At 45.4% G+C, this 17446-nt stretch overlaps 1 protein-coding gene across 2 annotated transcripts in view; it reads left to right on the top strand.

Annotated features, from left to right (window-relative positions):
* XK (X-linked Kx blood group antigen, Kell and VPS13A binding protein) overlaps nt 1-17446 on the top strand; it is a 44812-nt gene that overhangs the window by 11606 nt on the left and 15760 nt on the right. For both annotated transcript variants that reach the window (XM_019486272.2, XM_019486271.2), the window contains exon 2: nt 6601-6863. In XM_019486272.2, the coding sequence (XP_019341817.1) occupies nt 6601-6863 (263 nt within the window). The remainder of the gene's footprint in view (nt 1-6600; nt 6864-17446) is intronic.

Here is a 17446-nt window from a genome sequence, read left to right as displayed (position 1 = left end):
AACAGAGTAGGTATTCATTAAAAGTCAAAGGGAATGCCTGTTGTGTCGACTCGTTCGGCCCTTTTTGCTTTCCGGGTTGTAAGTATTCTAATATAATAAAAACTTTAGTCTGTCTGTCTGTCCATAATGCTCAGGGCCAACTGTGCATGTGCTGCCAAGAGGGCACGTGGTAATTTGCTGCGAGGGCCCGGAGCCTTATGGACAGAGGGTGCGAGGGAGTTGCTGCACCGTCCCCCACCCCAACCACCACCACCAGCTGACAGGGAGGGGGAGGCAGCAGGGAAGGAGGGAGGGAGGGGGGGAGGGGAGCAGGAAGGGAAAGGGCGGGGTTTCTGGTAGTAGCACCCCTTCACTGCTCCTGTGCCCTGTCCTCTGCTGCCACTGCCCAGCCCTAACAACAGCCGGCAGAGAGGGGAAGGAGGCAGGGAGGGAGGAGCGGCAGAGGTGGGGCAGTGGGGGGAGAGGGGGGATGTTGCACCTGGCTGGATGCAGAGCAGCAGCAGTGCTGAGCAATGGGTGTCAGCAGCCACTGGGTGCAAGCTCCCCTTGCCCCTGTTCCTGGGAGCTGGTGGTAGTGCGGGGCACTTCAGTAAGAGCCTACATTATTAAATACCTTTACTTTCTTCACTCCTCCTCTGCTAGCTATTCCAAACTCAGACAGAGGTAGCACTTATCTGTTGCACATTTTTTTCACCTTTTCTGAAGACTTAACAATGACCTCAGCAAAGCTGAGACAGAATAATACCCCAAATAAATTGACTATCACCGTCAGATGTGCTGAACTGCTGCTACAAAAGAATGACTGTTAGAATTGGAACCAAGTGCCTTCTAAAGGGTGTTGGGGGAGGGTGGGGGCAGGAGCTGCACTGTGCTGCGCAGCAGCATCACTGAGGGCCACAGCCCCCAACATTCACCTTACCCCCCACCCCCCGGAGCTGCCCTTCCCAATGCGTCCACACGCAGGAGAGGGGGTGCGGGTCTCCTGGCCTAAGCCGGCCCAGCCTGTGCACATGCATGGCTGCAGGGACACAGCTGGGCAGCAGCTCCTTCCCAGGTGGTGCAAAAGGGGTCAGGAGAGTGAGACAGAGCCATGGGCAGCTGGGGTGGAGAGGGGAAGAGGGCTGCCTCAGCATGATGAAGAGATGGGGGGGTGGGGGGGAGGTCCTGGGAGGGGAAGGGATGTGCATGGGGTGGGTGTGTGTGTGTGTGTGTGCACATGTCTGTAGGCACCTGAGTGCATGTGTGCATCTCTGCATGTGTGCTCATCTGTGTGCAGGTGTGCATCTGTACCTCTGTGTGTGCATCTGTATGTCTGCGTGTACACGTCAGGGCATCTGTATGGTTCTGTGTGTGCATCTATGTCTGATGTGTGCATGCGCATGTCTCTATTCACGGCAGGGAGACTGCATTTATAGATTCATAGATGTTAGGGTCGGAAGGGACCTCAATAGATCATCGAGTCCGACCCCCTGCATAGGCAGGAAAGAGTGCTGGGTCTAGATGACCCCAGCTAGATGCCTATCTAACCTCCTCTTGAAGACCCCCAGGGTAGGGGAGAGCACCACCTCCCTTGGGAGCCCGTTCCAGACCTTGGCCACTCAAACTGTGAAGAAGTTCTTCCTAATGTCCAATCTAAATCTGCTCTCTGCTAGCTTGTGGCCATTGTTTCTTGTAACCCCCGGGGGCGCCTTGGTGAATAAAACCTCACCAATTCCCTTCTGTGCCCCCGTGATGAACTTATAGGCAGGCACAAGGTCGCCTCTCAACCTTCTCTTGCGGAGGCTGAAAAGGTCCAGTTTCTCTAGTCTCTCCTCGTAGGGCTTGGTCTGCAGGCCCTTAACCATACGAGTGGCCCTTCTCTGGACCCTCTCCAGGTTATCCGCATCCTTCTTGAAGTGTGGCACCCAGAATTGCACGCAGTACTCCAACTGCGGTCTGACCAGCGTTCCTTGATCATGAGTTTTGAGAGAGAGAGCAAGTTTCAGACGGTACAGCTCTTCTCTGTCTCTGAGTCTCCCTCATGGCTGCTGCCCCCTCCTCCTGGGCAGTCTTTAACTTATATAGCCCTTGTGACCTCATTTACCTGGTCCAATGGAGGCCAGCACCTATTGGCTGTCATCCAACCAATTTGAAATACGTCACTAGTTGCCGGGCAGACTGGCAGTCTCTAGCCCACCAGGGTGGAAGCCCCTCACCCAGGTATGTGATACTAGTCACATAGGCAGAGGGAGCAGGGTTTCCTGCGCAACTTCCCAGGGCTAAAAGGCTCCCCTTTCTGATGAACATTACCTACAGCTGTGATAATAAAGAAATGTTGTAAACAAAGTAATTGAGGAACAACATCTCGGACAATGATGCATAGGCCTGACCTCATGCTAGGATAGAAAAATACTGAAGTTTTGAACAAAGGCTTGAAATTCTTATAGAAGGGAAAACCTGATAACAAGAAGGTAGGACACATTCTGCAACTTCACTGGAACACAGACATGTCTGTCTGTGTGTCCATGTGCAGAGTGAGTGAGTAGAGTGTGCGCCCATCTGCATGTGTGTGTGCCTGTGTGTGCATGTATGTGTCTATTTGTGCATGCATGTGTGTGTTTGCATGCGTGTGTCTGTGTTCATGGCAGGAGGAAGAGTGTGTTTGTCTCTGTCTGTCCATGTGCAGAGAGTGAGTAAAAGTAGCATGCACCCATCTGTGTGCACATGTGTGTATGTGCCTGTGTGTGTGTATGTTTGGCCATAGCGGGACAGGAGGGCATGGAGAAGAGGCGGGCATGTGCCCCTCCACCCCCAGCCTGGCAGGGTCCCCTCAGCCTCCCCTGCCAGCACCAGGAGGAGAGGGGCCTGCCCCTCCACCATAGCCCAGCTCCTGTGGGGTGAGGGGGCCTCCAATTTTTTGTTTTGCCCAGGGCCCCAGTACACATTCATCCGCCTCTGGCTGCCAGGCTGGACATAGCGCTAAGGGGGGAGCTGGCACAGGGTTGAACGCACAGCGGCAGGGTGTGGAGGCAGTGCTCCTGTCCCCACCCCTCCCCCCTGTCATTATTGGTGGGCAGTTGGCTAGTATTCTAATCTAAATGAGGAACACATACTTTTGATCCAAATTTCCAACACCACAGGCTCAAACAGATGTAGCTTTTCCCTTGAGAGAAAGCCTTTTGTCCCAGAATCCACCCAGGGTGGTCAACCTGTGGCATGTGTGCCACAAAGGTATGGGCAACCTCTGCGTGTGGCACATGGCAGGTCACGGAGGGGACAGGTAGCACAGAGACAGAAAGTAGAGCAGGAGATTGGGTAGGGAGCAGCACAGGGCGGGAAGCAGAGCAACAGATAAGGCAGGAAGCGAGCAGCAAACTGACCAGAGGAAGAGGATCAGAGTGGCACTTGGGGAGGTTGTGGGGCTAATTTGTGCCTCCCACTGCTACATTGTCCCACTGTAAGTACCTGTGGAGTATGCAACATAAAATGTCCTAACACCTTTCCCCTCAAAACAATGCTGTGTACATCTGTGAGTTAGTCATGGCTTATCCAGGGAATTGCCAGTCATTCCAGCAGAGCTGACCCCAGCAGGGTGCAGGGCCCGGGGCAAATCAGCCCACGTGGGGCCCCGCCCCACTCTGATCCCACAGGCCCCGGGCCCAAAGAAGCTGCTGCTGCCGATCCCAGTGGTGGCAGCGGTGGCAGCGGGGAGGGAGTAAGTAGCAAGTGGCTGGACGCAGAGCCGCTGCTCCGCTTGGCTCCGCACCACTGCTGCTCCACCCCACTCTGTGGGGCCTCCAAAGCGTGGGGCCTGAGGTGGTCGCCCTGATTCGCACCCCCCAGGGATGGCCCTGCATTCTAGTGGCAAGCCTGTGGGGTTTCATGGACTTCTCCAGAGGGGAGTAGCAGTGCAACTTGGAAGGGCAGTATGTGTCAAGGGCTATGCCGCTCCCTGCGTGGTCAGCTCAGCACTGGGTAGCCCCAGCCCCACTCCCTCCCCTCACCTGGGGCCTCAATCTGCCCCCTGCCCCAGCCCCTTCCTTCACAACGTACTTACCAGCCAGACCCAGCTGCACTCCTGGCCACTTGCGTGCTGTGCTGCAGCTGTGCACAGGCACGCGGCTTTATCAGCCACATTCAGTCTGCATACCCCATAGGACCTTTTTAAGTAGCCCTAGGGGTAAATGTACCCCTGTTGGACAGCCACTGTATGATAGTGTATTCAGTATCTGGGGTGGTGTTTTCAAAATTATTCAGCCTAGGATTAGTTGTGCTCCCACTGAAGTCAGATGGAGTACTATAAACCTCAGTGCAGGTTGAGTTAAGCCTATATTTTGTGCCTTTGAAAATCCCATCCTGGGTGTTCCTTAACCTCTGATAGGGTTTATAATGGATTCTTTATTACAGTCAGTCTGATGACCTCCTGAGGTCCCTTCCAACCTTAATTTTCTATGATTCTATGAAATATAAATGAACATTTGTATAAAACATTGGTGATCAAGTTGGTGATACCCCTGAAGTTCTATAGAAAAATAAGGATTAATTTCATTGGTTTCTCTTTTTTGTTTTTAAGGGAAAAGATAGAAAGCAAGCATTCAATTGTGTGGAAATCTGTTGTCATCAACATCAGTCCCTCAATATAAGGATGACTGTCTTCCAGACAAGAATCACATGACTATTAACATCCAGCTAATGGGACAACTGTTCCATAGCAGCATTATGCCCAGTACTACACATGTTCATACAGCGCATTTGTTACTGCACCGTCATTTAGTACTTCCTCTTGGTTGTCCAGTACTGCGCCATGCACATGACACACGATTATTTTTAGCTGGTATGTCACTATAGTAACATACTATAATGAGAGAGCAGAGAGAGCACATTTTTACGGCAATATAGCTGTGGTGTCATGGTTCTTGCCCGTGGACACTGTGTTGCTGTAGTGCATTGCTATGGCCACGTATCACCGTGTGTAGACGTGCCCACTTAGTAATTGTTAACTGGATCCCTAAGATACATCTGTTTTTACACATTGGCTGAAATACTTCACATATCAATACAGAAGCCTGAGTTTCCATACTAATTTTAGGCTAAAGTGTAAAATGCATGGGATTGCTGTAAACATGGATTGATTTTAATGTATTGGGATTGTTCTTTCAGCATAAAATCAATTTGCCAGTTTGAGATCCTCCAATAGCCTCATGAGCTGCTCTACTCTTAATTTTTTCTCTCTTTTCTTTTTCTGTCTGGATGCTTTTATGTGCTAAAGGTGAAGGGACTGAAAAGATTAGAGGAAGCATGCATCCTTACCTGAGGACAGAGCCTCAGTTACACAATGCCCACAAAGCCCCATAGCTTTAATGGAAATGGGATGGCTAGAGTTTAGGGAACCACAGTAGCAATAGTCCTCTGTTATATTTAGTGGAACTGGAATACTGATCCAATTAGGAAAAAAACTATTCAGGATAATTAAATAATTGATATTCTTTGGTTTAATTTTTTTACCAGTGTCATTTTATAGTTTGGTTTGTGAGCTCTCTTCCAGAAACCTTTACTGGGTGCTGAATAGCAAGCAGTTCAGAGATGCTAAAAATGTAACAAAATTAAAAAACCCACCATCACCAAAGAAGGGGCGTGGGTTAGAATAAATGTATCTCCGTGGCTTGTAACACATAATCCTGAGAGAGACCTAAATATAAAACAAGTCTTCACTTTGACTCTCCCAGAGTCATTGTCCAGTTTTTGTGAGAGCCCATGAGACTCGCACAGGCATCTGTTTTTTTTTTCATTTTAATATAAGTAGTTGTATTCTGGGCAGAACAACAGTCTGTGCAAATGCACAGAAAAGAAATAGGTTAGGTCTACATAGTTGTATTTGTTTATACAGTCACTGGCTTGCTTTTGATTCTTTATTATTATTATTATTATTATTATTATTATTCCTGTTATTGCTTACTACTTTGATTATGATAGCATCAAGACTCCTCAGGAAGCCAGCGTGATTTGGTGAGCACATATCTAATAAGGGTTTGTCTTTTCCCTGAGGTTTTCACCAATAAAATGAGACAGTTCACTTCAGAGCAAAGATGCCATGAGATCAGCATCTTTGCCTTGTCCCATTTTAGCAGGTTACACATGTTATGTGTATAACACTGATGATCAAGAACCTGGATTTAAATGTAAAGCTAGGATTCTTTATAGTCAAAATAATGAGTGAAGGGCAAGAAGCTACCTTAAAGTTTAGTAGGATGGAAGGGAGCATGAATTCAAGGGAGACCCACAGAATGTTTCTTCCATTCTGGGACCATGGAAAGCTATTGGTTTATTGAGTAACCGTAAGTATGGCCTCATACACACATACCTCACACTTATTAATATCTTCTCACAGGTCTTTGTTTAATGATCAAGTACTGCTCATCCTGAGTCAAATTTGCAGTGCTCTTAACATACAAAAGTTGGGCGATGTATTGGTTGTCAGAAACCAGTCCACAATACTGTGTTAACAATCATTAAGAATGGGTTAGAGCAGTAAAGGCTTTAGAATAGTAGGAATGACTTAATAAGATCGTTGGGAGATCCCTGCTTTTTTTCCTTATATTCTTTTTGTCAATTTACCTCTAGGTGTGTGGAAGTCTTTTACATTTACTTTCATGCGGGCAGAGTTGAAGAGCCTTATGTCAGCATCACCAAGAAGAGGCAGATGCCTAAAGATGGTCATTCAGAAGAAGTTGAGAAGGAAGTGGGCCAGGCAGAGGGCAAACTTTTTACACACAGATCTGCATTCAGCAGGGCATCTGTGATCCAGGCTTTCCTTGGCTCCGCACCTCAGCTGACACTTCAGCTGTATATAAGTGTACTGCAGCAGGAGATCACAGCAGCTAGAAGTATGTATGAGTTATGTTATCATCTATTTATTGGTGGAAGTGAGAGCTGGAGGTCAGTTACCCATGATGATCCTCTGGTAGGGTGGAGTGTATCAGAACACTTGGCCCATGCGTACCATTGATCTAAGTCCCCTGGCACCCCAAGAAGGCTCCAGTGTCAAAAGGGGGAAGAGATCCTCTTTTATACTGGCATCATTGTCCTTAGCAGTGGCCAGCACTGTACCACCAAGCGTGTCATTAACACATGCATAGCATAGATCTTCTACTATAGTTGGGCTCATCTCCACATTGCCACATTGTTCAGTACCAGATATCCAAGTTACTTCCTGTCCTCAGTGGCACCCACACCTACCTTGCCACTACGTCTGTCTGAACTGGCCTCAGTACAACACCCTGTACAACTTGCTCTAGCACCAGAGGTAATCTTACCCTGGTCCTGCTGGTCTAGTTGCTAAAGGTATACCTCCCACCATGGTGCTAGTCTCCACTAAGTGCATTCCAGATTTGTTCCTCATATCCCCTTGGCCCATGTAGCTTTGGGGCCCACATCTACCCACAAATCAGACCCAGAATTACAGTCATTAAAATTCACATTGCCCTTGTCCTCTAAGGATATGTCAGCTCCTTCCACTTCCCATTTCATGGGGTGCCCTTTTATCCCAAGCCTTTTCTCCCAGTTAGAGAAAACAAGAGAGCTGTCTACCTGCCCTAGCACCTTGAGTCTTTTCACTTCCATGGCAGAAAGACCTAGAGGTTTCCTGGACCTCCCAGGCAAATGGCACAGGATCTCAACCTTTCCCAAAAGGAATTACTGAAACACTAGTGTATTCACCAAGAGACATTTTACACCAATCTGGTCCTTCAAAAATAACATTTCTGATTGATGAAGCTTTTCTACAGCCAAACCACATTATCTGGAAGTCTGTCACATCAGCTTTTCCAGTAAACAAATATGTTGACAAGAAATACAGAGTTCAACTAAAGGGTGCAGAGTATCTCTACGTATTCTCAGCCCTGTCATCAGGACACACCAGGTCAATGCCAAGGAGGAAGGAGCTTAGATGCTTGCACCTCCTTGGCAAGAGGGACTACTCTGCAAAATTGTAGCTCCATCAAGCCTAGCCAACATGGAACTTCAAAACAACCGAGTTTCACATTGACCAGAAAATCCATTACCGGTCTTTTCTCCAAAGCCACAAAATTCAAATTGTGTGGCCACCTCTCACATGATAGATGTGAAGAAAGCTTTAGCTTATTATCTACACATTACCAAACTCTTAGGAAGGTCCCCATGCGTTAATGGCCATTGCTGAAAATCCAAAAGGTCCTTAATCTCCTTTCAAAGGTTAGATTCTCCAACTGGGTTTCCAGTTTTATCAACACCTATTATAAAATGGCAAAGGTGTAATTCAGGCTCATGCCATGGAGGCTGAGGCTGCGTCTGCTGCCCCCTTCCACAGGACCACTGTGTCAGATATTTACAGATCAGCAAGGTGAAGTTTAGCTCATGTTCTTGGTAAGCATTATATGATTGGGTAAAACAGTTCCTCAGTGAATCTTTGCCTAAGGAGACCTCTGAGTCCCACCTCAAGATATTATGAGGACTGCTTTGGAATCACCCATATGTGAGTATGTGGCTGTAGATAAGTGCATGGAGGAGAAAAGGAAGTTACTGACCAGTAAATGAAAATGTATTGAGGTATGTTGTCCACATTTACACACATTTAACCCTGTCCTTCTTCCCCTGTCTCTCAGTCGGCCTGTTTTGGGGATTCTGAAGTTGAGAGGAGATTACGGAGCAGGGGCACTTGTTCCACCTTTTATCCCCTAGGTAGAGGGAGCAATGGGGGAAAGACAGCATTTGTACAGGTGCTGCTAGGGTGAGAAATTACTCCAGTCAAATGGTTTAGGAGCTGAACTCACCTACATGTGAGAGTGCATTTGTGGACAACACATCTTGAAAAACTATGGCTACTGCTAAGTAAGTAACTTCCTTATCTTTAAAGAGAAAAAAAAATATTTGCCTCATGTATTCCCTTAATTGCTTGGCACGCTGTTCAGCAAACTGCTCTGGGTACATGGTCAAGCATATTTTCCCATATGGAAACAAAGAAGAAATACTTTTCGAATGTTTAAGAATGCTTTAAGAATGTAATAGCATAAATATATACACAGCCCAGCAAAGAGTAAAAACTTACTGGTTGCTAGCCAGTGAAGAACCTCCTTATACTAGGTCATCAGAAGAACATGCTTTTGCTTCCTCAGGTAATATTCTCCAGACTTCACTGTCAGGTCAGAAAAAGGAACTGTGGGTGCATCCCACTCAGACTCCCAATGCACTGTGTTGGTGAAATCAAGGCAGAAATGGAGCTTTTTTTAGTCTCACTGGCAGGGAAGCACAGAAGAGGGCCTTGTGCAAGCTTTTAAATACTGTACTCTAGCCATAATCTGTTAAGATGCTATGTGACATTTTCGGCTTACTAGAGAGGACCAAGTGATACTATCAGATGTCCACTTCCCAACTCAGTAAGTATAACATCTAGGGATAGGATGATGGCTAGAGGAGCAAAAGATTGTAGAGATACGCTTGCATCTCTTTCATTACATGTGGTACGTGTGCTGAATTATATTGTGCAACCATGTGATTTGTTGTCTGAAATGAAGAGCTCATTTCTGACCTAGCAAGCCAATCGGTTTTCCCTCTTTGCACATATCTGGCAGCGTGCTGATGCTGTTGACATTAGATGCTTAAAAATGGCATTGTGGCTTGTGTGTCCAGCACCGCTGTTTTTTAGTTGTTGCTTGGGTCTATATTTGTATTCCTTAAAAATATGACAGAGCTAAACTGGAGGTGACTTCCTCTTAGTTATAAGGTGCTGCTCTGCACATTCTGAGATTGAAGGAATACATTTTAAATTAAGAGCACTAGTCATGGTCAGGCACAGTCTGAGCTAGCAGCATTCAAGCTTTCCACAAAGATCTGTTCAAGTACTGCTGTACTAAATGGCAGCAGCCTTCCTTTGTCTGTCATGAAGGCATATTGACCTTTTGTGGCAGTGCCATGCAGCAAAATGCTTGCAAGAGACTACTATGATCATGGAACAAATTGCTTTTTCCAGGCTTTTGAATGAGCCTTTGGCAATGCCTCCAGCATACCAGTATATTAAAACAACCAAACCTACATTTTCTTTTTAAGACCCCTCAAAAGGCCTAGATCTGACTGTACTAGGAATTGGATTCCCCCCATGTAGTGCCCATTAGCATCAGTGAATGCACGTAAAGTAGCTGGTGCCAAAGAACTAATAAGCATATAGGGATATTATGTCAGCTCAGGTAGAGAAGGTGCTTATTTAGGCACATAGCTATAGATTTTTGAAAGATAAAGCATTGCTTCTGGCTACTTCATTATGTCTAATGGCTAAGGTGAATTGATTACAAGCAGGAGAAAACTGGCATGGGGATGTAAACAGAATAGATGCCCCCTGAATCAAGCAACATAGCACTCAGCCTACAAGGGCAGAATCCTGTTTCACTGGGCACACCCTGATGGCACTTACACAGCCACATCTCTGCCATTCTTAGCACTTAACAGTATGTGATCCTACCAGACATGAGGCTTGGATGCATGAGTTGCCACACAACAATTGAGCATGCACAGTTGGCTTCCCTCTGGCCACATAGTTATGTGAACATACAGACATATCTTACTTGGAGTCCCAAAATAGTAGCCTGGCAAAAACCAGGAGGAGGAGGGCCCCCCCCAAGTTTTAGCCCGATAACTTATACTTACAGAACTTGCCCAAGAAGAGAGATACCCGGTTTGTAGGTTCCTGTCACATGGAAGGGGTTTGAACCTGCATCCCTTCAGCTTTCCAGTCCAGTGTCCTAACCACCAAGTGTTATCCAGTCTGTTCTCCAGCCCTCCTTTTGAAGCTGAGCCCATAAAACTTGCATTTGATATTAATTGGATAAAATGGATGGGGAAATTTTTGCTTCATTGGAGGCAGTGCTCCAAAGCTAGAACCCCCTAGAACTAAAAGAGTCCATTTCATTGAGCCATATGCTCTCTAACTTGCTCTGTTCCTCCTGGTCCCACATAGCTCCCTGTCTTGGCTGCTCGGGGGATTAGGGTATTGTGCTGGGAAGTCAAAGGGATGTGAGGAGCAGGGGCACATGTTTTGCCTTTTATTCCCTTGGTAGGGGCAGAAGAGGAAGGAAAGTGAGGGGGACCTAGAACCTATGTTTTCTACTTCCTAGGCAAGTGCCCTAACCATTAGTGTTTGGGTCTAAAATATGGGAGGGCCCTCCTCCACCCATGTCTTACACCTGCTAATCATGGATTACAGTTTTGTTACTTATGGTTGCCCAGGTATGTGTATACAGAGCTGTGTACCTGCCTGGTCGGAGCATGACTTACTGAGCACACGATATCTGTGTGTATGCTTATGCATCCATACTGCATGTGGAGTAACTGCTGTTTGGATGTGTAAAGTAAAATAGGATTCAGCCTTCCTCATCTTTCATATTTTTTTTCCTGAATGCAATAGTGGGAAGTCTAAGTCTTTGTTTTATATCATCTTTACAATTCCCCTGTTTGGATGCTTGTCTTCTAAGGTACCACTTCTTGACATCTTATTGTTGATTGTTAATCTGTATTTTCTGCTTTCCCAGCCTCTCTTGTCAGTTATTTCCTATAGATGCTACTCAGTCAGTTCTATGAGGTCAATACTGTCTGTGAATCTAAGCTAATTTGCTGTTTTCCTGCTTAGCTTGAGTCATCTCATTTCATCTCTCAGTGCTGAAGCCATTACTGCTTGCAGTACTAAATTAGACAGATCTGGTGATAGCATCCTTGTCTTACTCTGACAGTCATTCCACCAGCTTTTTGTCTACTCTCACTCTGCCCATCCACATGCTGAAGATGTTTCCTGCCAGCGTAATCGGTTTCTCAGGTTTGCCAGGCATTCTCAGAACTTGCCATATCCCTTTCTGTTAAATGCTATCAAAAACCTATTTGGAGTCTATATAATTACTGTAACAGGTTCAAATATATGCTATTGTGAGTGCACTGGATTTGATACTGAATCTCACTTTCAGCATACAAAGAAATTGCACATTGAGTGCCAAAATTCTGACTTGCCTTAGCTTTCAGAACAATACAGCTCCATCCCAGGATCCACTATATTATCTTCTCACTGATAATAATCTTAGGTTCATTTCATATATGCCAGTGATTTCCCACTCACATATTTTCAATTTATACCACAACTTCATCTCCGCACATGCTCCATCCTGGTATAAAATCCTTTTTTAATAGAATCATAGACTCATAGATAATTATGTAGGGCTGGAAAGGACCTCCAGAGGTCATCTAGTCCAATCCCCTGCCTGAGGCAGGATCATCCCTTTTTGTTCCATTTTGCTACATGTGTCTCTCCCTTTAAGTTTATTGCATAATTCCTAGTTTCTGTCATCCAGTATTTGCCAAGTGTTTGCCTAGTCTTTGTGGTTGAGTCCAATGGTCATGATCTATCTGAAACACCACTGGAAGCCTGCTTCAGGGTAGTTGCCATCAATGTTTGACTTTGGAAGTTACTTTGCAGGATTTGCCTTTGGAGCCAGAGTGCACTGGATGAGTCAGGTCACTGCTAGCTACCCTCACAGGATTAGCATGATAGCTAAGGGAAACTGAAGGTGTAGACACTGATGACCTGGAGCTGGTAGAGAGAGATCAGTGAGTGACCAGGACCAAATGCAAGCAAATTACCTCTTAAGGCACATCCCTTTCCTGTGCAGAGACAAGCTATGAGTTTAACTCTGTGATTAAACCAACTGACATCACCTGTATTTGCAGACATTATCAAGCCACGGTGAGTGTCCATGTTCAGACAGTTATCCTAGTCCATGGATAGAGGACTTGCTGGTGATGTGTGTGGTGCAGAGGTGTTTCAAAAATTTTGTAAGCTAGACAACAACAAATGAGACTGCTAATCTGAGGACTGTCCTCTCAGTCCTCTGAGGGGGACTGAAGACTGTCATAAAAGTATTGTAAACATTCATGAACGGTTATCCTAATACAAAAAAAAGAGTCCAAAAATCTTTTCCTCTTATTAAATTAACACCACAGGTTTCTTTCAAATGTGTCAGCTCTGCTGCAGTCTTTGCATAACCTCTAAAGAAGAATAGCTCCTTGTTGTTGGCAAAGAGACAATACAGAGCTTTTAGAAGTCTAAAAACCTGTGCAGATCCTTATAGTGCAGGGCAGACCAAAACATTGTAAATGGGGAGAGTTATGTCCATTTAGAGCCAGGAAAATGGATGTAGGTTTTTGACAGAAGAGCTGTTATTCATCCACAGTGGCAGGATCAAGTCTGAGAGAGCTGCACACAATCTTTGACTGCAAGATGAGCACAGTTGACCAAATGTGTACAAGGATTTGAAAAAAAGCAGTAAAAGGATGGTATAGGTGTCAAATATTCACTGGAAAAATAGTTGTCATTCTAGGGAATACACATTCAAAGTAGCTAGAAGGGCATATGATGACCTTAGTAAGACCTCTGCCACTCTCTGTAAAAAGGCTCAGGCAGGCCTTTCTCACATGGAGAGGGTTGGTAATGTGTGACAGCAACAGTGGAACAGGTTTTACAGGCAAAAAGTTTAAAGATTTTCTAAGCAAAATTGGGATTAAACATATTCAGATTTCCTCATATCATCTAGCTTCAAAAGGCCCAGCAGAGGGAGCTGTTAGAACTTGCAAAGAAAGGATGAAAGTGAGTAATGGAAGCTAAAAAATAAAGCTGGCTTGATTGCTTCTGGGCTAGGGAACAGCTGTACCTGGGCCTAGCCTAGCCCAGTCCAGCTCAGCTTTTGATGGGAAGAAAGACTTAATCGCAGGATGTGGGAACATGTGTTAAGGAAGCAAGCTTTTCAAAAACCTAGCCCTGATGTTCCTGCTAAAGGTAGAGAACTAGATTCAAAAACCATAAGGGGCACGTCTCCATGTGACGCTACATTGCTATAGCCGCATGCTGCAGCGATGTAGCTCATTGTTATGGCGACGTATCATCAGCAGGCAAAAAACATGACGCTGATGCTATGTTGCTGTAGCGATGAGCTACCTTGCTGTAGTGTGTCACTACAGTGATGTAGCTGCTAAAAATAACCGTGTGCCACTTCCTAAAGCAAGTACTATATGACGGTGCAGTAACACCTGTGCCCTGGCTGTATCAAATGTTTCTATACCAACCAATATAGATTCCAGATGCTGTTCTGGAGCCTGGTAGATTCTTGTCTTTTAAAGTACATTTGAGTGATAGTCAAACTATAGGATCATGTTGGTTTGCAGAATTTTGTGCAGCCTCTTTCCTTAGGATCACCATCTAGGACAGGGCCAACATTTGCTGGGAATGCTTCTGCTTACATGCCTACAAACCGCTGGGCTGGGAGATTTGTCTTTCAGGGAAGAGAAGCACTGCTTCATGTGACTGGGGAGTCCCAGATTATTTAAAAGGCACCCATGCTGCATATTAAAAGAGGATAGGTGTAGGCAAGTGATGATAATGGAGTGTTTTTCAGTGTATTAGGGTCTAGAGCCATATTCTACCCCATCTGCATTTCCTATTTTGTAGATGAGAGTTTTCTTTTTCCAGCACCATTTATCATAGAAGTAATTAAACCAGCAAGTTTCTAGCCTACGGGACTGAGAAGAGAGAATTTGTTTTTGTTGAACTGAGTGGTTCATTTACAAAGTGTATACTGAGTCATTGAGATAGTAAATAGTCTTCTTTTATTGCTGTTCATATTGGTAGGACTATTTATTAAAGCTTCTGCCCTTAGACTAGGAAAGTGATTCTTAACCAGGGTGTTGCAACACACTTGGGTGCCTTGAGATCCTTTCAAGGGTGCCATGGGGTACCATGCAATGTTAGCACTGTTACGTGTGCAAGGATGATTCAGAAGATAAACCCAGAGATTTCAAATAGGAATCTGTAGTGTTAAAAACATTCTGTCCTGTTATAGTCTTTCTGAGTTCTTTACAACAGAAGAAATGCTCTATTCTTTTTCCATTATCAAAAATGAGTGAAAACTAAGAGATGGCATTTTCTGAGGAGTGCCACAAATCTAACAAGGGGCGCTTCATATCTAAGGAGGGGTGTCTTGAGCCTAAAAAGATTAAGTACCACTGGATTAGGAAATGGCTTCCTTCTAGGAAAGGTTGTAACAGAGACTGTAATCCCTCTTGAAAAGCTACACAATTTGATTACATGGTTTACATTCTTATCCCTGCTACATCACGCCTAATGAACATGAACTGGGATATTGGCAAGGACAAAGAAGCATTACACAATATATAGGCATCCATGCCAGATATTTCAAGATGCTACTATAGCATCTGGTATCCCAGCAGGCTGTCAACCACAGAATAATTTGGTCATCATTTAGAACAACACATTTAAAAGCAGTGTAATATATTTTAGTATTAACAGGTGATTTTTAAGAGCGAAATAATAGCTCTAGGCCAAAATTTGAATACATGGGTGTCTCACCTGATCTGATTTTTCAGTTTCTATGTATAGGTTGGGTAACTAACCTTAAACCCAGTGATTAAATATGGTGTATGCAGCTGCTAGGTGCTGTGAGCTGTCCATGTTACTAGTGTACCATTTGTGTATGTATCATCTAGGGCAGCGTTTCTCAACATGTGGGTTGCTATCTAAAAGTGGATCACAAAAATATGTGAAAGGGTGAACAAACTTTAGAATTTATATGTGAACAAGCTTTAAAAATGGATCTACAAACTTTAAAAATGGATTCTCCCTTAAAGAAGAAAAATGTGGGAAACAGTGCCTTTTCCCTTGCAGGCTGGCAGAGTTCCAGCCTGCGTGGGGATGCTTGGTCCCCCACTCTATGCCCCACACATTGGGAGGCTGGAGCCTGAGGACAGGGGAAAGTAGGTTGGGAACGAAGGGCACTGGGTCAGGACTGACCATCATTGTTTACAAATGGGTCCTGGTGCAAAAAAGTTTGAGAACCACTAATCTAGGGCACAAGTCACTCTCATATAACCAAACTGAGAGGCCAGGTCTTGAACAGACATAAGCCATATTAAAAAACAAATAAGCAAATAAATCCCTATCTTGTGATGCTAAGCATCAAATATTATGCGTATCAGTCATTCATAAAAACCTGCTTCCCCTAACCTTCCAAGGGGATTGGGGCACCTTTATATATCACCACTGTGGAAGGATTTAGGGATAGCTACAGGGAAAATCTTCAACCACTGATTTATTTTTACTGATATTCATAATGTTGTGAGCTAGGGAGAAATCTCCTACAGAAAATGTTACTCATCATTTTCTTCCATGTGTCAAATATGCACATATTTGAAAAGGTCTGATGACTGATAGGCTGTGTTGGATTTCTGTGAATGGATCAGGCTTCGTCTAACACAGTTTCTAAAACTGAAGTACACATACTCCTGTGCAGCAGACTTTTTAAGGGTACACTAAGGGAAGGAACAGGAAAGCAAAGGCAGGGAAAGGGAAAATATAAATGGAGGAAAAGGAAGAAAAAGAAAAACAACTCTACCTATCTGAGGTTGTTGAAGAGAGGTGGTTGTGATCAGGGTTCGAATTACATAGTTTCATAGTTTCATAGTTGGTAGGGTCAGAAGGGACCTGAGCAGATCATCAAGCCTGACCCCCTGCCATGGGCAGGAAAGAATGCTGGGGTCAAACAGCCCCAGCAAGGTGTTCGTCTAACCTTCTCTTAAAGACCCCCAGGGTAGGAGCCAGCACCACTTCTCTCGGAAGTTGGTTCCAGATCCTAGCTGCTCTGACAGTGAAGTAGCGTCTCCTGATGTCTAGCCTGAATCTACCCTCTGCCAGCTTGTGACTGTTATTTCTAGTCACTCCTGGGAGTGCTCAGGGGAACAGGGACTCCCCCAATGCCTGCTGGTCCCCTCTGACTAGTTAGTAAATGGCCACTAGATCCCCCTTCAGCCTTCTTTTGTGGAGGCTGAACAGGTTCAGGTCCCTTAGCCTCTACTCGTAGGGCCTGTCCTGCTGCCCCCTGATCATCTGAGTGGCCCTCCTCTGGACCCTCTCCATGCTGTCCACATCCCTCCTGAAGTGCGGTGCCCAGAACTGGACGCAGTACTCCAACTGCGGCCTGACCAGTGCCGCATAGAGGGGGAGGATCATCTCCTTGGACCTGCTTGAGATGCATCTGTGGATGCATGACAAGGTACGGTTGGCCTTCCTGACTGCATCCCCACACTGTCATCCCATGTTCATTTTGGCATCAATAATGACTCCAAGATCCTTTTCTGCCACTGCACTGACAACAAGGGAGTTCCCCAGCGTGTAGGCATGCTGCTGGTTCTTCCTCCCCAGGTGCAGCACCTGGCACTTGTCAATGTTGAAACCCATCCTGTTCTCATCCGCCCACCCCTGTAACCTGTCTAGGTCTGATTGTAGTCTAGTCCTCCCTTCTAGCGTGCCCATTTCCCCCCACATGTACATGTACATGCGCCTACAGAATGGCAGCTACAAAGAGTCTTTCAAATTCTTTTTCTTAGTTGG

This window comes from Alligator mississippiensis, chromosome 1 (assembly GCF_030867095.1).
Source record: "Alligator mississippiensis isolate rAllMis1 chromosome 1, rAllMis1, whole genome shotgun sequence".
NCBI lineage: Eukaryota > Metazoa > Chordata > Crocodylia > Alligatoridae > Alligator > Alligator mississippiensis.
Note: the sequence above shows the minus strand (reverse complement) of the source record. Positions and strands in the feature narration are given on the sequence as shown.